The 19,264-nt window shown below is 40.9% G+C and overlaps 2 protein-coding genes across 3 annotated transcripts in view; one reads left to right on the forward strand and one right to left on the reverse strand.

The window, feature by feature from the left end:
• The first annotated feature begins 1,063 nt into the window (after positions 1-1,063).
• Positions 1,064-8,446, forward strand: eri1 (exoribonuclease 1). The gene is made up of 7 exons (XM_061714833.1): positions 1,064-1,393; positions 4,702-4,883; positions 5,044-5,260; positions 5,345-5,428; positions 5,513-5,622; positions 5,707-5,821; positions 7,867-8,446. Exons 1-7 carry the CDS (start codon positions 1,319-1,321, stop codon positions 8,107-8,109), a joined length of 1,026 nt encoding a protein of 341 aa, XP_061570817.1. The 5' UTR covers positions 1,064-1,318; the 3' UTR covers positions 8,110-8,446.
• A 2,190-nt stretch (positions 8,447-10,636) lies between these two features.
• lamb1b (laminin, beta 1b) overlaps positions 10,637-19,264 on the reverse strand; it is a 36,167-nt gene continuing 27,539 nt past the window's right edge. Inside the window, exons 24-33 of one of the 2 annotated variants that reach the window (XM_061715295.1) lie at positions 18,775-19,144; positions 18,516-18,700; positions 15,167-15,408; positions 14,864-15,061; positions 13,489-13,633; positions 13,189-13,396; positions 12,816-12,957; positions 11,702-11,878; positions 11,433-11,592; positions 10,637-11,140 (exon numbers count right to left, since the gene is read on the reverse strand). In XM_061715295.1, the coding sequence (XP_061571279.1) occupies positions 11,004-11,140; positions 11,433-11,592; positions 11,702-11,878; positions 12,816-12,957; positions 13,189-13,396; positions 13,489-13,633; positions 14,864-15,061; positions 15,167-15,408; positions 18,516-18,700; positions 18,775-19,144 (1,964 nt within the window). In that variant the 3' untranslated portion in view covers positions 10,637-11,003. Of the gene's footprint in view, positions 11,164-11,432; positions 11,593-11,701; positions 11,879-12,815; positions 12,958-13,188; positions 13,397-13,488; positions 13,634-14,863; positions 15,062-15,166; positions 15,409-18,515; positions 18,701-18,774; positions 19,145-19,264 lie in introns of both variants that reach the window. The other variant, XM_061715296.1, reaches the window with a different exon arrangement.

The following is a 19,264-nucleotide window of genomic DNA, read 5'->3' on the forward strand; positions in this document are numbered from 1 at the left end:
GATATATAGTTGATGAAATTTCTTACAATATATCGAATATCGTAGATATCGTAATATTATCATTATCGTGGACCACATATCGCTACAGTATTGAATCGTGAGTTACTCGTATCGTCCCAACCCTAATTATTTACATACAAAAAATTAAGTAGCTTATACAAAGTTTATACAAAGTAGATCAAGCCAGGCCCGGTTCTACGAGGTTGCATAAGCATGCATTGCACCCTCAGTTTATGTGTTTGCATGCTCAGTTGAAAAGACGAAAAAAAAACTGACAAGTGCGCGCGCGTTAAGCTTGATTTATGGTTCTGCGTTAAATCGACGCAGAGCCTACGCCGTAGGGTACGCGCCGACGTCAAAAAATCTCATTACAATTAAAACAAGAGGAATTACCAGAAAAATAACTTGTTATTTGACAATTTCCACCTGTTTCAAGTAAAGTTTCACTTGAAATAAGTAGAAAAATCTGCCAGTGGGACAAGATTTATCTTCTCATTACAAGCAAAAAAATCTTCTTCCACTGTCAGATTTTTCTACTTATTTTAAGTGAAAATCTACTTGAAACAGGTGAAAAGTGTTGTTTTTTCCAGTGATGAGTCTTGTTTTAAGTGTAATGAGAATTTTTTTTTTACTAAAAATGAGCCATTTTAACTAGAAATAAGACAAATATTCTTGTTAAGATTTTGAATTTTTGCGGTGTAGATTGTCTGATGGGTGAGGTAGCCCAGACTAAATGTAGCATTTTCTTTGTTCAGCAGCGATATTGCTGCAAAAATGCACTTGAAAGACACTTTAAATATTCTTGTTTTGCTAGTATCATTCCGCTTGAAATTATGGGAAAATGCATACTTTAGTGTTGAATAATATGCCAGGCATGTGCACCCCCTCTGATCTGAGATGCTGCAGCCCTAGTCATCATTTTCTAGAACCGGCCCTGGATCAAGCACAATATTTGTATCAGTGTAAGATGCTGGTGGAGTGTATAAGGTCGTGGTCTTGTGGTGTTGTTTTCTTCCGCGCCAGCAGGGGGCGCTAGAGGCGGCCACAGTGGTTTTGGCGCAAAGCGGAAACAGTAACAACAGTGCACCAGAAAAAGAAAGTTGCATTTTCTTAGGAGAGCGTTTTCAAAGTTTTATTTCGCTTAATCTTGTGATATAACATTTGATGTGGGGTTTACCTCATAGACTCAAACAAAGGACGCAGACGTAGAGACGGAAGATCACGGGAATCTCGGCCCTGATCAAAGGTTACATTAGCAGGTGCAGCTATTTTGGATTTTCGGTTTGTTTTTCTTCATTTTAATTCATTTTGACTTGTTATGGACGAACACAAGGAGAACATTGACGGTAATGGCGCTAATGTGACGGTGCCCAGCCCCAAAGAGGAGGAAAAGGTTGGTGTGAGCAGCTTTATGTGTCCACTTTCAGGCATAAAACAACATTATATTGTTGGAATTTGGGAACAAAAGAGCTGATGAACACTTGTGTTATTTATTTCCGTCTCTCCTTTCAACTGTAACAGTAACAGAACACTAACAGAAAAGTCATCATCATTGTTAATTTGTAATTTGTAATTTATTTCAAAACAGGGACAGTGCACAATAAGACATTAATCTTTAAGAGAATATGCATTGTGCCAGGTTGTAGCAGCTTGCTATTCTCCACCTGTAGTCCCTGGGAAGGTTGATGGAATACTACATAAAAATTAGTATAGAAAAAGAAAAAATAAGTAAAAGAGCAGAACAAAGCAAAGAGACAATAGATAAAATAGATAAAAAAGGAAAGTGAAGCAGATTCAACAGAGCTTGGGATCTGTCAGGTGTTGGCACCTAAAAGATTTAGAGCAGAGGTCCCCAACCTTTATTATCAAAAGGCAGAGGTGTCAAAAGTATTCACATTCATTACTCAGGTAGAAGTATAGATACTAGAGTTTAAAAATACTCTTGTAGAAGTTGAAGTATCAACTCAAGTTTTTTACTCAAGTAAAAGTATAAAAGTACTGGTTTCAAAACTACTTAAAGTATAAAAGTAAAAGTAATGTAAGGGGGGAAAAAGCCATTAAGGACAAAAGCCATTGAAAATGAATGCATCTTAGTATAATGCAAATATATTAAAGTACCATATATGTGTACTATTGAGCATTAACATGTGTTTCAGAGAGCAGGAGATATGATGACTAGGTGCCTATAAGTATTGTAATGGTGCAAAAAGTCAAACTTCAGAGGCATGTTATCATTTATCCTAACCTTTATTGGAATGTACATCCAAGTTTAGTTGCAGGAATCTGAGGGAACGGATGTAAGAACAAAACTGGACAAGAACATCTGAAACAACCACAACCAAATTCACTCTATCCGGATGGAGCAATTTAACTGGATAGTTTTTATTTAAAGGCCGAAATGAAATAGAGTAATGAGGCTGTTTTTAAAATGTAAGGAGTAAAAAGTACAGATAATTGCGTAAAAGTAAAAAGTCGTCTGAAAAATAATTACTCCAGTGAAGTATAGATAACCAAAATTTCTACTTAAGTAAGGTAACAAAGTATTTGTACTTCGTTACTTGACACCTCTGTCAAAAGGGCCATTTTGCCCCCACTTCTACAAAAATTAATTGTCGGGAGCCGCAAGAAATAACAGATATTTTAAAAGGTTTCATCTTTCATTTATTTTAGCTGTTACAAACCCTAAATATATCAGAAGTGCAGTTTATATTTGTAGGCGTACTTTGAAATAAATTAAACTGAACTGTAGGCCTATTTCAGTCAGTGTAAAAGTACAATAAAAACTACCCCACTTTAATATAAATAAAAGATTGCTGCAGCTTAGCAGCTTTAAAAATAAATATAGAAATTAAAAATTGTTCTATTAAAATTAGATGGCATCAACTCAAACTCCAGGATAACTGCCCAACAAAATAAACTAATAAAATAACTAAAAATGAATTCAGAAATATCATTTATTTATGTTCAGGATTTTTTTCCAGGCCAAAGGGAGCCGCTACAATGAGGATGAAAAGCCGCATGCGGCTCCAGGTTGCAGACCCCTGATTAAGAGCTAGGCTGCCCCCCTAACACACACACACAACACACTTCTTAAATGTACACACACTTGTCTTGACAGTAACCAACGCTTGGCCAGATGTGAGAAGGTGTGGGGACTTCTACATGAAATAATGTCTGTTGAGTTTTCCATTGAGTCATTGCAATACAGGAGAAGGATGACTTCCCAAATGCAGTTTTGCGTTGGGCTACACGACACTCACCCCTATATAACGGCTAGATCCTTGTGAATTATAACCCACTGAAACTACACAGTGTCCTGCTAGTGAGTGGCCACTACAACATTATATTTTTGATGGTCATTGGAGTTCTCTATCTGTACAATTACTTAAATGCATGTTTAAAAAGGCTTATAAATGCGTGAAGTATGTAAACACTTTTGCTATTTATGAATGTTGAAAACGTGACCTCCAGATATACTTAACCTGATGTAAACTTTAGTTAAATTAAGTTAAATCCATTTAATATCTCTTTCTGGCTGTGAGTGATATGTCAGGTTAGTTAATACCACCAATATGAGCAATTATTAAAACAAAATAACTCTATATAATACGTTTTTTTTTAAATATTTTTCGGCTTAATGAAAGGTTTCAACATAGGATATAGATCTGGGTTTCTTTGGTATGAGACCTGCCAGCTTTCTTTACATTTGACGTTTTTAGTGTGCATTTAAGGTCTTAAAATATGTCCAAGGAAGGTAAAGGAGGAGAGAGGATGTGAGGAAGCATCATTCAGTTACTGAAAGCCCCCACTGCCTTGTCAGTGTAATATCACTGAAGAGTCTACAATTAAATTACTAATTCCAAGCTTCACTGTTGTTAAGAGGGGTTCTGTTCAATTAAATGTATTTGTATAGTGTCAAATGACAACAAAGGTCACAACACGAAAAACATATAAAAGTGATCAGATATAACGAATCATGAAATAATGTATACTACTACTACTACTACTGTCATTTAGCAGACGCTTTTATCCAAAGCGACTTACATATGAGAGAACAACACAAGCACAAAAATCACGCGGGAGGTCCAGCTGGATCAGTGCTGGTCAGACTGCTGAGAGTCCAGTTGGACACAGGTGTCACGCCAGTGCTAGAATCTTTTTTTTTTTCTATAAATAAGAAAGCTACGTCTAAGAAGACACCATCTTGACGTAAGTGCATGCATCTTACTAGATGCCGAAGTGCTCCTTTAAAGAGCTGGGTCTTTTAGCTTGCTCTTAAAAGTAGGTACAGACCCTGCAGATGGGACAGAGTTGGGTATAAATCATAAGCCTCAGAAAAAGATCAGCATCAGTGATAAAAGTGATCAGATATCACACATCATAACATAAAACGTAAGCATCAGAAAACATCAGCATCTTGGAAACAGAAGAATAGCAAAACCTCCAAAAAACACAGTAACATCAGGCTAGCTGACTCTAAACCCTACTCTTAATAGCAGAGCGTGTGTCCGCCACTCGGACCAAGACTGGAAGATTATTCCAGAGGAAGGAGCCTGAAATTTGAAGGCTCTGCCTCCCATTCTGCTTTTGGAGACTGTAGGAATCACAAGTAATCTTGCTTTTCAGATGGGTGTGAGATGAGTGTTTTGCATGTTTATAATCTCTCTGTGATATATAATGACCATCATATCTCCTCTTCAGACAAATCCTTGTAGCAGAATATGCCCCGATGGAGAGTCTGCTTCTCCGGTGGCACCATCACAGCCGAATGGCGACTTCAGTCATCCAGTTTACAAGGAAATAGCTTTGGCGAACGGGCACATCAATCGGATGTCCAAGGATGAGTTGCGGCTCAAATTATCCGAGCTGAAGCTTGACACGAGGTGAGGGCTCACACTACAAAGTCCACCCACTTCTGTGAAATAACCTGGACGACACAGCTGGCAGCACAAAAGTTTAATGTTAAGCGCAAAAATCTCAAGTTAAGGTCATGAAATCCGCTAAATAACATTGAAGAAAGTCTTTTTATGTTTGTCTGTGAAGAGGAGTAAAGGATGTGATGAAGAAGAGGTTGAAGAGCCACTACAAGAAGCAGAAGCTGCTGCAGTCTGCGGCGGAGGGAGGAGCCACTGACACCTACTACGACTACATCTGTGTGGTGGATTTTGAAGCAACATGCGAAGAGGATAATCCCTCAGACTTCCTCCATGAAATCATTGAGTTCCCCATGGTCCTCATCAACACCCACACCTTACAGATAGTGAGGCCAGCCTTGGATTTACTTTACTTTAACCTAGATGAAATGCTTCTGTCTTCAATGTTGTTCTCTCACTTCCCTGTGCAGGTGGACAGCTTCCAGGCCTACGTAAAACCAGAGCTGAACCCGCAGCTTTCAGACTTCTGCACGAACTTAACAGGAATTAAACAGGTTTGAAGAGCTCAGCTGCCTTTTTATATCACCGTCATGTTAACGAGTTGTTAGGTAATGGTTTCAATTCGTTGATTATTTTAGAACGTGGTGGACGAAGCGGAGCCATTTCCGGACGTCCTTCGGCAAGTTGTAGCTTGGCTTCAGGAGAGGGAGCTCGGAACAAAATACAAATACGCCATTCTGACCGACGGGTGCGTTCACTCTCATTCTGCTGCAGGATTTGTGTTTATTTATTAAGTCTTCTTACGCAACCTTTTATTTAACTTCTTTGGCAGAGCATGGGATATGAGCAAGTTCCTAAACATCCAGTGTCGGATCAGCCGGATCAAGTATCCTCAATTTGCAAAGAAGTGGATAAACATAAGGAAATCTTATGGGAATTTCTACAAGGTAGGTGGTGTTTTGACTTAAAGGTGCTTCCTCTAAATTAAAGACCAACAGAAACAAATTGGTTCATTTTAGCCTAATATTATTCTCATGTTGAGTCTGTCAGAAGTATTTGTTGCTTTGTTAAATCACAATACCATGCGACACATTATAGTAGCCGATTGAGGCCTTTGGGATGTTTTTTCATTTCTTGTCACTTACATGATTGAGATAAAATCATCACATCAGTTTCTCTGCAAATAATGCAAACAGAATTTAACAGATGTCTCTTATTTCTCGCTGCAAATAAATATTCTTTATTTGGTGGCTGTGAAGTCAGTTTTATGCATAAAGGAATGCATTTCATGTAAGCTGCTGTGACTCTGAGTCGAACATCTCAATTTTGTTGTCCAGACAGTTTTACTGCAAATTAGTTGAAACTGAGCTTTTGATGAGACAAGAGTCAACAGTCAACTTCGAGAGCAGCTGTTGGTAAACCTCTACATGTCTCAATTTCATGAATAAATAGTGTAACTGGCCCCTTTAGTCATTGTTTTTATCCTCGAAAGGAGTCTTGAAGCACTTTTTCAGCCACGTTGAGGCTGCCAGCACAAAGAAAAGGGCTGGTTGTTTGTGGCAGACCTCCCAAAATGTTGTTTACTTCACCAGAACAGTTCCCCAAAACACAATTTACAATATTATAGTACAACTTCAGCCTGTATCCGGCACATATAGTATAATGATCTGATATTTTTAGCTGATAAACATACAGAATTAAGCTTCACATGCAGACTAAAAAAGAAGGCCATATGACAGTCAAGTGCCAATAACATGATGACACATGTGGCTGCATCGCGTAGTAAAATACTTTTGATCTTTCATCAAGCTCAAAGCTTCTCTAACAGAGCAAAACCTTTAAGGTGTCAACGAAAGCTCTGGTTACATTTACTGTTACCATGGCAACTTAAACACATTGTCACTTGTCAAAATGTGACGTGTAGTCGCTGATATGTAATCCCTTGTGTCTGATTAAACACTTTTTAACCCAATATCAAAGTTAATATTCAATAAAATGTAATTTTTTAATAAAGTGCAAGGCCTTGATGTCACTTCCAGGATCAGTAGGTTACAATAAAACACAGACTTATAGGCTTATCCAGCACAGATGCGCAGAACTAAAGATATCGAAGTGCCATTTTAGAGATACTGCACGTCCAGAGGTAATTTTAGTGCTTTAGTGCTACACCTGGCATCCTCTTTTCTCTTAAAACAGTTTTTCCCAGCTGACTTCTAAGAAAGCAGGACAAACATCCCCTGAACAGCAGGAGGCAGCATGACAGAGGTTTGAGGCCCTGCGACTGGGTTATTAAGACATATTAACAGAAGATCTGACGAGAACATGAGAATCCGTCTTTATGTGTCAGATTTATTTCACAATGTGAAGACGGTTAATAATGTGTTTTTTTTATTATTATTATTGTTATTATTATAACTGTTGTTTTTTTTAACACTCTCCAGCCTGGGCTCTAGCTGGTCAAATCAAATTTCAAACTGCCTTCTATAAATAAAGAAGTGCTGTGACTTTTTTTGGAATAACTTTTTTTTATTACATAAAGTTGAAAAGCACAAAGTGGTATGATTTATATGCTTACTGTAGCTGCATAAGATACCACCTGAAACCCAGCTAGGGTGGTGATACCTGGACCCTAATCCACCAGGGCCACCAACAAACGGCACTGCAATTTTTCCACACAATCCTCTTTAGAAATAATCCGTTTTTACCTGATCCCACGTGTAAGTAATAATGCATTTGATTGTAAAGGTCCTCTTTGTTCTAAACTCTGAAAGAAAAAATATTTTCAACGGTGTGAAATGGTACTGGTATTTGGTAGCATGTATCGTGACATTGGCAGTGAATTCACACAACTCAAGAAAAAAAAAAAAAAAGATTTATAGGTTTATTTGTGTATTAAGAGATCTTCTCTTTCAATTTGAGGATTTGAGATTGATCTTTTGTCACATGTCCTAACGCTTGCTATGTTTTAAACGACACACAAATTTTCCTGCAGGTTCCTCGCACACAGACGAAGCTGAGCACCATGCTGGAGAAGCTCGGCATGAAGTATGAGGGCCGTCCTCACTGCGGGCTGGATGATTCCCGAAACATTGCCAAAATAGCGATCCGCATGCTGCAGGATGGATGCCAGGTGCGCGTCAATGAGCGCATACACGGCGGTCAGCTGCTGTCGGTTCCCAGCTCAGCACCGGTGGAAGGAGCGCCTGCGCCGCACAACCCTCGCAGCAGAGACTAGAGCCGGGAGGGGAGGCAGAACATGCCAGCCTTAAAGCATATCTTCTTGAATTTAAGGGGGAAACGTGCACTTTGATTAGAACTTAAACCTGTAACTGTGGTCAGTGTTTAGATTTCCGTTTGTGCTGGTTTTTGAGTTCATGTGTGGCGTTGCCACTCTGACCGGTTTTACCAACGATGTTTTAAAACAGATCATTCCTCTGTACTTCAGGAGCTCGGCTGTTTCACCTGCTTCATCTTGCTTTGAGCTGCTGAAATTCAGTGAACGTTTAAGTGGATTTCCTTTGTCCAGTGATGACTGTTTTGTCCACAAGAATAAAACTTTGAATAAAAATGAACGATTCTCACTTGTTTTGACTTAAGAATTATAAAAAAGGGGGTAAATCTGCAGTTTCACTGAACTGCAACAAATCTAACTGCTGTGCCAACAGAAAACATAAATGCTGCCTTGTGAATAACTCCATGATAACAGTAACACCTTATTTAGTTTCTATATTTTAATGAATATTTTGTTCCCATGTTTTAATGAATAACATAGATTACCTGTGTGAGAACTTCTTAAACACCTGCAGTAATAATTTTCTTTGTAGTGGGTAATGATGTGTTGTATGCAGTATTGTTTTGTAAGTTTCTGTTCATAAAGAGGTGTATTTTGACCGACAAATAAATTCCTCTGAATGCTAAATGGTGCAAATAAGCTTCTCAGTTCTAGTTTGCAGTTTGTTTTCTACAGAATGCTCACTATAAATGTATTTTTAGTTATATTTGCTCTCCCTCTCCCTTTCAGTCATGCACGCTCACACATACAGAGACTGTTAAAGGGACGCTCGTATACACTTCCTCCACTCAGGATGGACCTTATTCCATAAACCAGTGCAGTTCAGTCATTTCTCATCAATTATATCTAAATTTGCAACATTCTCAAAGCAGTTACTTAAGAGAGTCACTGCATAACAAAACAAGAGAGGTTAGAAAGTGCAGAATTTGGAACAACACAAATGTTAACAGTGCTTTTCATACTCTGAAGTGTGCAATAATAGACAAGCGAAGTTACCCTGAGAAAGTACTTTTGAACGGTCTATAATCTGCCAATGTCCCAGCTAACATGCATCACACATATCAATCTCTCTGCCTTTTCCCACTGTAGAATGAAACTAAAAACCAGACTATTTCACCATACGGCTTATCCCATTCCCAATGGCTGTGGCTGAGGGGCTCGCCTCGTGTGGGTGTGTCGTTACGGAGCACCACAAACTACACAGCCATCAGGGTCACAACTATGAGTCTGATGTGTACCAAGGAACTTTCACATTGTTTAGCACTGGGAATACACACACTACCCCTTTTAGGCCTCAGTCAGATTGACAGGTTGAGCGATTTAATGCCACATTCCACAAAATTCTGGCTACAACCGCCGAGAGTTATGATTGAGACTGCATGATTCCTGATGCATATGTTCAGCAGCTTGGTGGGCAGTTACAAGTAGGACACCGGATTCCCAGAAAAGCATTCGGTGAGTCTTTAAGACGGGCAAAGAGACAGTATGATAAGAACTGATGCTGTAAGACCTGTGATGCTGTGTGGTAGCTCATCAAGGGCACAAGATCATTCAAGTACAAGGTCAGGAACTCCCTCCCATCGCATGAGGGACTGTACTTCGTCCTGGGGCGGTTGGTCTTTTGCATCCAAATAGGGCCCAAGACCAAAGTTAAAGTGGTTCATCACGACCAGCTGAAGCCTCATCGCTGCTGGGACCCACTGGAAAAGTCCTGGGTGGTGCAGCAACCTCAGAGTTGGGTACCGGTTAACCCAGGGGTGTCAAATGTGCGGCCCGCGGGCCACATGCGGCCCGAGAGAGGTTTTCATGCGGCCCGCGAGAAGTTTCCAACGCAAAAAAACGAAATGTTAATTTACTAAAAAGGAAGGCATAAATAATTGCCATGAATCGCAGCATATCCGATAATATATTTCTTCTACAAATCAATCGTTATTCCACAAATAGAGCAGTTTTCGACATTTCTTTAGTTTTCTAGAATGCATTTGCCGATTTTATTTCTTTGTAGACGGTCGTTTATTTTTATTAACTGACTACTATCATATATTTTCGCAGCAAAAATATCACTGCTAAAAAAGTTGATAGAAGATATTTATTCTGAGAATTTCAGATTTGAATACGAGGATAGTGACAAAGTAAAACAGTTAAAAAAGAAGTGCTGACTTTTTTGACACACTGGTGTAAATATCCACGCCAATTTTTAAAAATAAATTTGAAAAAAATTGGTCAAATCCGGCCCGCCAAGCAAAAAGAGTTTGACACCCCTGGGTTAACCCTTCCTGCTTGGGGGCCCTGGTCGTATAAGCACAGGGGAGCTGCAGCAGTTTTCTTTCAGCTTTAAAAGTCCTCAGACTGAAAGGTTTTTCTGAAAATCCTTTATTGATCCTGCTATGTTTGTTTTGACACCCTGAATAAATCATATCCTGAAAAGTTTTAATATACCACCCACATAAACACAAAAAGACCATTTAAATTATTTGGTGAAACTTTAATATTTGTCTGTGGCACACTTTTTGGCCTTTCAAGTACATATAAAACTCTATTACTTCTATCACATACGTTCAGTCATATACTGTAGTTAGACACACAAATTGTAGTAGCTTTAAAAAGCTAGATTGTCGTAAATTGTCCACAGATTCCAGGTTTGGAGGTCACATTGGCTTTTAGTGGTTTCCTTCGGGACTCATTGTCGGTATTTTTGAGGCCTTTTTGAGTTAAAACACCTTTGGCACTGACAACTTCAAATATATTATGGTGTATCATTTAAACAGGTATAAAATAGAGCAGTCCTCTGGGAGCAGTGTGTTCAGGAGCTTTGAAAAGCACCCAGGCAGGTTTCATCACACACAAGTGCTGTAAAGCGTCACTTTCTGGCTGATCTCATCAAGGATGCGACGGACGGTTTGCTCCAGCTCGACCAGCTGTCCGGCTTTCTCCTCCAGGACGCCCTGGTTGATCTGGTACGACTTCTCCAACTCTGTGAACACAAAACCACAGGAGCTGACGCCACAGAGTTTCAAGTAAGTACATTTGTGCTGAATGTTACGCAACTTTGAAATTGATTATGATAATGTTTGGAATAGATGGTTGTTTGTGGGTACATTTAAAACATTTTTAAAGGAGATTTTCTACGTCTGATGTTATTGAAATCTGACATCTGGTATTTTTATCATGATTTGGTGCTCTATTTCCATCAGTGCAACACATTAAATGATGAGTGTTACGATGAAACAGTAGCAAAACAGGCAGAATGCGATGAAAGCGGTCACCTCCGAGTTTCTCCAGCTTGGTGCTGCTCTGCACGAGTAGCTCTTTAGCTTCCTGCTGCAGTTGATCCGCTTTCCTCCTCGCCTGCAGCACCGATTCCCCTTTATCTTCCACCTGCTCCTTAACCTCCTCAAATTTATCTATGACCTCCTCTTTGAACTCCTGCACACACAGAGACCACAACACTGATGACAGAAGAAACGCAGAAGCACCCTAGATTTCAGAATTGGTTTTCAACTATTGTGATGAGCGGTCGGTGTGTGTGCGAGACCTCATGGGCCTTATCGGCGTTCTGCGTGGCCTGTTCGGTGATCTGCTCCGCCGTCGTCGCCAGCTTGTTCACCTCCAGGTCGTTCTGCCTCAGCAGGCCGACCTCCCTCTCCAGCTGCAGCAGACGGCCGGTGGTGTTGCTGAGCTTCAGCTCCGACCTGGCTGTGTCCGACTCCACCTGGGGCCGGATTCACAAAACATTCTTAAGAAAAAAAATCTTCTTAAGTGCCATTTTTTTCTTAAGTTCAGTCTTAAGATGAAAAAAGAGAAGAAGTCATATTCTCCAAAAAAGTTCATAAGTATTTTCTCAACTTTCTTCTTAAGTTTCTTCTTAAGAAAAAACTTAAGAATAAAAGCTATTCTTGAAATAAAAGTTCTCAAATTTGTTCTTGACTTTTTTCTTAACTTTAAGACAACCTTGACCTGTCTTCAAATTTCTTCTGTGAAAAGGTAAGACTTTAATATCACCTTTTTCAACACATTTTAGACAAGTTTAGACTAGTAGGTCATAGTTTGAGGATGTACTTTGTAATTAATTACACAAAGTGCCTGTTAACTGTTTGTTAGCATGTTAATTAGCATGGTAGTTAATTATTATTAATTTTCACCAATAGTATTTTTTTTTTCGCACATTAATCTCATCCACCATAACCTTGAAAAGTTCCTGCATCTCTTTTTCTCCTTCTCCATGTTTAGTGAGTGACTGACGGTTAAAACGCAAACTTCCCGTATAAATGTTGTTTGTTGGCGCGTGCAATGCAATGACATATTTTAAGAAGTTCTTAAGTAGTAAATATAACAATAAAAATAAGAAATTCGTAAGAAATGACAGTTCTTAAGACGGTTCTTGAGAAAATATTGAGAAATTGCACTTAAGAACTTTCTTATGAACTTCTTAATTTTAGATCTTAAGACATTTCTTAAGATCGTTCTTAAGAACATATTGGTGAATTCGGCCCCGAGTTACCAACAACCACACTCGAGATTAAAGGACACGAAAAGAGACATCTGACCTTCTTATAGTCAAAACAGAGTATTCCTCGAGAGGAAGATATGCTGTAAAGCTGTCACACTAATAAATGATCTTTCATGCACATTTAGCTTTGCATCCTTACAGAGAGCAGCAGGTCCAGCGTTCCCCTCGTGTTGTTCTGGGCCAGCTGGATGGCGTCGGTGGCGTTGTTCTGAGCACGCTCAGTCTCATCCTGGGCCTCTCTCACTGTGTCTGCTTTCTCCTTCATGTTGGACGTCTCGTCACTGATGCGGCAGAAAGTGTGTTTATAAGGGCATACATTGAAGTTAATAAAAAACATGATTTTATTGATACTAATAGAAGATTATGACTTTAACAGGAATATAATCGGATAGCAGCTGCACTGCACTCGACTCTTTAATAGGACTTCACTAAACTTGTTCACTTTCTGACTTTTGTTGTGAAATAAACTGAACTGAATTCTGACATTAGTAAAGATGACCCGAGAGTGTTACCTGGCCATCTTGGCTTGCTTCAGGAGAGCTTCTGCAACTTGGACGTCGTCGGCACTCTGACTGAGGATTGTCTCCACGTTGCTCAGGGTGCTCACCTTCTCCCTGATCTCATTGGTCAGCTCCTGCAACCTCTCCGCAGAGGTCGGCATATCCAGAGCCAGCACCTCGTTGGCAACGGCCTCAATCACGGACGCATCCGCCTTCTCATCTAGATGAGCAAGAAGTGAGGTGTGATGTTTGAGCTGCTTTAAAACTGGACTCCATGTTAAAAGATGCGGTGAGAGTTTGCGTTGCGCTCACTGTTGAGGAGGTCTCGTATGTCTTTGATGAGGTTGCGGAACTGCTCGTTGCTCTGCTCCACTCGCTCTTTGCTTTGGTTGGATTTGATCAGCACCTGCATGGCGTTCGCCTTGGCCTCGTTTGCACGGATGTTGGCTTCCCACACCTGAGGACAAGCCGTGCAATGTATTCTCATCCATCTGGAGCTATTTTACATGACTTTGGCCCTGTCCCAATACTACCACTACCCCTAGTTTTCAGCCCTATCCATAAATTTTGCGCGTTCCCGTGAGGGTAGTGGTGTCCCAATTCCTCTTTTCACCTAGGGGTAGTGAAGAAAAGTAGTGTAGTGGCTATGAATCTGTCCCTACGGATCGAGGGATTTCCGATGCTGACTAGTTGATCTAGGGCCAGAAAAATTTCCCAGAATGCTTTTCGTCGTCATTTGCGGACTGAATAAAAAATACATGGCGGACATTTCTTATTTTTTAGTGAATAAAATCAATATTTTGAGTTAGTTTCTGCATAAAAATGCGTTTTTATTACATTTCTAGCGAGAAATATATATTTTACTTTCATAATATTCACTCAGTGAATGTACATAATCACTCGTTTGCCCGTTGTTGCAAAGTCTTTTTCAAACCTCGCCAGAATAAAGGGATTTATGGTTCCGCGTTACACCAACGCAGAGCCTACGGCGTAAGTTACGCGGCGACGCGCCTCGTACGCCGTACCCTACGCCGTAGGCTCTGCGTCGATTTAACGCGGAACCATAAATCAACTCCGGAGCCGGCAGGCAGAAATCCCGAAATTTTCGGAGCAAATTTCTTAACAGGCGTAGCTACAACTGTTAGATTTCATCTATTAAACCAACATTTATCTTCCTAAATGATTTATTTCAGCCAGCGGTAATTCTCCACAGAGCTGCAGATTTCTCCCCAGGACGACGGCGCAGGTTGACCTGGCGATCACGTCTGTATGTGAGCTGCTGCTGCTGCTGCTGCTGCTGCGCCCCGGACCGGCGGCTCTTACCATCGCTGAAAACATCAGATCAAATTTCTTAACAGGTGTTATTTGGATAAACTGAGCCCAGGTTGGGGATCTTAACGGTTACTTTTACGCCTGAAAAAATATTAAAACTTAATAAAGTGGCATATTAACAGCGCTACAGCTGAAATTAAAACAGCTTTTGGCTCTCACCTTCCTGATTTTAGGGGTGGTGCTGAAAGTAGTGGGAGTATTGGGACAGGCCCCTGGGAAGATTTCAAGTGCCCTAAAATCTGTGGCTTCTTTTTTAGGGGTAGTGATAGTGAGGGAGGGCTAGTGGTAGAAAGTAGGGCTAGTGAAAGAAAGTAGGGGGTGTATTGGGATTGGGCCTAAGACAACGTTCACTCACCATCCTGGACAGTTTGTCCACCTCCTGCATAGCGTCTTGGATTTGCTGGTCCAGGTTCTTGGCAGACTGCAGAGCTTCCTGAGAGGTTGTGACCAGGCCACCGCAGCCCTCTCCTCCACACTGAGGCCCCTCATCCCCCCCACAGCCCAGACCGCCACACGGGGAGCAGTCCTCACCCTTGGCTGCACTGCCACATATCTACAGAACCAAAATATAAAGTAAATGACCAAATGACCGTCAACAAGGATACAAATAACCCATTTGTTTTTCTGGGGCACTATTCAGACCTCCAGTGTTTCTCACCTTCTCGTTGAGTGAAGACAGGTCAGATTTATCAAGCTCTTTGGACAGCTTGTCCAGCTTCTGTGTGTTTCTTTGATTCTTTCTGTCGAACTCCTTCTGACTTCCGCTCAGTTTGTCCTCGGTGGCTTTCCTCATGGCGGCGGACTGCTCCACCGTGTTGCCAGGATCGCTGGTGGAGGCTTTGCAGCGGAACTCTGCGTTACTGGACTCCATGTGCGCTGTAGAAATGGTGTTCATGGCACCTGCAAATGGCAAAATGTGGGAATCTGGTTATTTATTAGAGGAAAACGGGGAATTTCAGTCTCATTCAGTATCATGCAGTGAAACCTGGCTGATGGACAGAAATAAAGTAATGAAGCACCACCAATAAAATTTAACAGAAATCTTGAATAAAAATCTTCTAAACAATAAAGCATTCCATGAGAGGCTCTGCTAAAACCTTTTCTAAATTGTGAAATCCTTTCCTGAAACACATTAAAGATAATATCTAATTGTCTGCATTCCCATAATCATTGAATCCTGCCTACCAATTAAAAAAACCCACCATGCTTAATTTCTTCTGATCTCCACGTGTCATTTGTGAAAGTGCCTGCTTGTTATTAGTATTGTCTTTTCTTTTTTTTCTTGTTAGGGCCCGAGCACCTTCAGTGCGAAGGCCCTATTGTATCTGTAGGAATTTTTTTTCTTTTTCTTTTTCTTCTGACAAAAGGAAGGCCTTTTTGCCCCCCTAAACGTGCCCAAAAAGTCACCAAATTTTGCATGCAAGTCAGGCCTGCCGAAAAATTTGATATTTAATGGTTTACATTAATGGGCGTGGCAAAATGGCTCAACAGCGCCCCCGGGAAAACTTTGTGACTCAAGCCCCACAATACGGTTTGACGTACATGCACGAAAATCGCTACACACCTGTATCAGTACACAACTTAAAGAAAAGTCTCTTAGCGACATGGCCGAAACCGAACAGGAAGTCAGCCATTTTGAATTAATCGTGTCACTTTGGCGCAATTTATGCCATTCCTTCGGCAGTTAATACGGCCCGAACCGTAACGTGCCCCCAAGTGTGTTATACATCAAAATGTGCGTCTCCATCCTGCGACAACACGCATTACTTTTCTCTTTCAAAAGCGTTACCGTGGCGACGCTAGACGCCAAAAAGCGCGCCCACTCTTCATCTGGTCTGTTCAGACCGAAAAAACTTTGCGCCTCAAGCCCCAGAATACGGTGTGACGTACATGAACGAAAATCGGTACACACCTGTATCATGTCGCAACTTAAAGAAAAGTCTCTTGGCGCCATGGCCGAAACCGAACAGGAAGTCGGCCATTTTAAACATTCTGAATTAATCGCATAATTTTGGAGCAATATGAGCCATTCCTTCGAGAATTAATACGGCCCGAACCGTAACGTGCACCAAGGTGTGTTATACATCAAAATGTGCGTCTCTATCCTGCGACTACGCGCATTACTTTTCTCTTTCAAAAGTGTTAACGTGGCGACGCTAGACGGCAAAAAGCGCGCCCCCCTTCATCTGATTGGTCCATATTTGATAGTTCCCCAAAAGTCACCAAATTTTGCATGCAAGGCAGGCCTGGCGATAAATTTGATATTTTATGGTTTACATTAATGGGCGTGGCAAAATGGCTCAACAGCGCCCCCCGGAAAACTTTGTGCCTCAAGCCCCACAATATGGTTTGACGTACATGCATGAAAATCAGTACACACTTGCATCATGTTGCAACTTAAAGAAAAGTCTCTTGGCGCCATGGCCGAAACCGAACAGGAAGTCAGCCATTTTTAATTTATTGTGTAATTTTGGCGCAATTTATGCCATTCCTTCGACAATTAATACGGCCCGAACCGTAACGTGCACCCAGGTGTGTCATACTTCAAAATGTGCGTCTTCATCTTGCGACTACGCGCATTACTTTTCTCCTTCAAAAGTGTTACCGTGGCAACGCTAGACGCGAAAAAGCGCGCGTCCCCTTCATCTGATTGGTCCATATTTGATAGTTCTCCAAAAGTAACCAAATTGTACATGCAAGCCAGGCTTGGCGATAAATTTGATATTTCATGGTTTGCATTAATGGGCGTGGCCTACAGGCTTAACAGCGCCCCCTAGAATACTTTTCTCTGCCATAACTTTTGAATGGTTTGGCATAAAGAGTCGTGGGTGGTGTCATGGGACTCTGTAATGAGTCCTTGACCTTCATTGGCCTGAACTAGCCCCGCCCCTTCTTCTGATTGGTTGTCCCTTTTTTCTGCTATAACTTTTGAATGGGTTGACATAGGAAGTCGTGGTTGGTATCGTTTCTGATATGCTTATGGGGGCGGTGGCCGTGAGTGCGAGGGCCCGTTCATCGCTGCTTGCAGCTTTAATTTGTTTTGTTGTCGTTATCATACTCTTTGCTCTGACTTTACATTTTGCTAGGGGAATCACTTAATTTATTGTACATACCATGTTTTATATTATAGTTCATGTATGTTCTACCTCTACCTAGATTGGGGCTCTAGAGCACCGCGTAGTAGCTCCCTGGAGCTTTTTCAAAAAATGTTTGACCTTTGTTTTCCTTTTTTTCTTCTTTTTCTTCTTTCTTCTCTTTTTCTTTTTTTTCTTCTTTTTTCTCTTTTTTTCTTCCCTTTTCCTTTCCTTTTTAATCTCAAAATTTCAACTTTTTTCTCGAATTTTTGACTTTTTTCTCGACATTTCGACTTTTTTTTCTACATTTCGACTTTTTTTTTGAGATTGTACTTCAACATTAATCTCGAAATTTTGACTTTTTTCTCCAAATTTTGACTTTTTTCTCGACATTTTGACTTTTTTCTCAACATTTCGACTTTTTTCTCGACATTTCGACTTTTTTCTCGAGATTGTACTTCAACATTAATCTCGACATTCTGACTTCTTTCTTGACATTTCGACTTTTTTCTCTACATTTCGACTTTTTTCTCGAGATTGTATTTCAACATTAATCTCGACATTTCAACTTTTTTCTCCAAGTGCATAATGAAAAAAAAATCTTCCCCCAGTTATAACTAATATAGATACATGCAGCATGTGTTCCCTTCATTCTAAGGCTTATACAAGACTTTTCATTTTTTGCGGCTCCAGACATATTTGTTTTTTGTGTTTTTGGTCCAATATGGCTCTTTCAACATTTTGGGTTGCCGACCCCTGACCTAGATGATGACCATAATGTTGTTTTTTGTCTTTGTTTTTTCTACCTGTCTTTATGAAAAATTGAAAATCTTAATAAACAAAGATTAAAAAATAAAAATAAAAATTTTTCCTAACAACTGGAACCATAACCAACCACTGGAACCATTTGACCACAGAGGTTTATTTTCTCACCGTAGATGTTGGCATTTTTGGCATTATGCACCTCCTGTCTCAGCTCCTGGACCTTTCTCTCCAGATGGTTCGCCTCATTAATCAGAGTATCTACGTTTTCCCCTGTGGTGTTGCTGGCGTAATGGAGAAGCGTCAAGCCCTCTTCGGTTGTGTTTAGCTTTCCACTGACGTAGGACATCAAACCACTGAGAACACAACAAGACAGTAATGAAAACCGCAGCGATGCTGAACGGACCTCGTGTTTGTCTTGGATACGTACGTTATCTGATGCATCAGATCTTGGATTTGCTCCAGCTTTACTGTTGCGGTCTTGTTCTCCACGATTTCCCTGACAGCCTTGGCGTTTCTCTCCAGAGAGACGACCAACTCCTTATAGGGGGCCGTCACCCCGCTGGTCAGAAGTTCAGTCACTTGCCTCTCCAGACGCCGGCTCTGATTGGTGAGCTCGCCCACCACGGTGTCCCACACTGCAAAGCACTGGTGGCAGGGTTGACAGGCCGGGAACGTTCCCTCGTAGCCCCGGGCACACTGGTCGCAGCGCGGGCCCGACGCTCCCTCCACGCAGGTACACTGGCCGGTGGCGCGGTGACACTGGTCGCTGGAGATTCCCCGCCGGTCGCAGTCACAGGCTGGAAATACACAGTCAGAGGTGTCAAGTAACGAAGTACAAATACTTTGTTACCTTACTTAAGTAGAAATTTTGGTTATCTATACTTCACTGGAGTAATTCTTTTTCAGACGACTTTTTA

Source organism: Cololabis saira, chromosome 23 (genome assembly GCF_033807715.1).
Source record: "Cololabis saira isolate AMF1-May2022 chromosome 23, fColSai1.1, whole genome shotgun sequence".
Taxonomy (NCBI): Eukaryota; Metazoa; Chordata; class Actinopteri; order Beloniformes; family Belonidae; genus Cololabis; species Cololabis saira.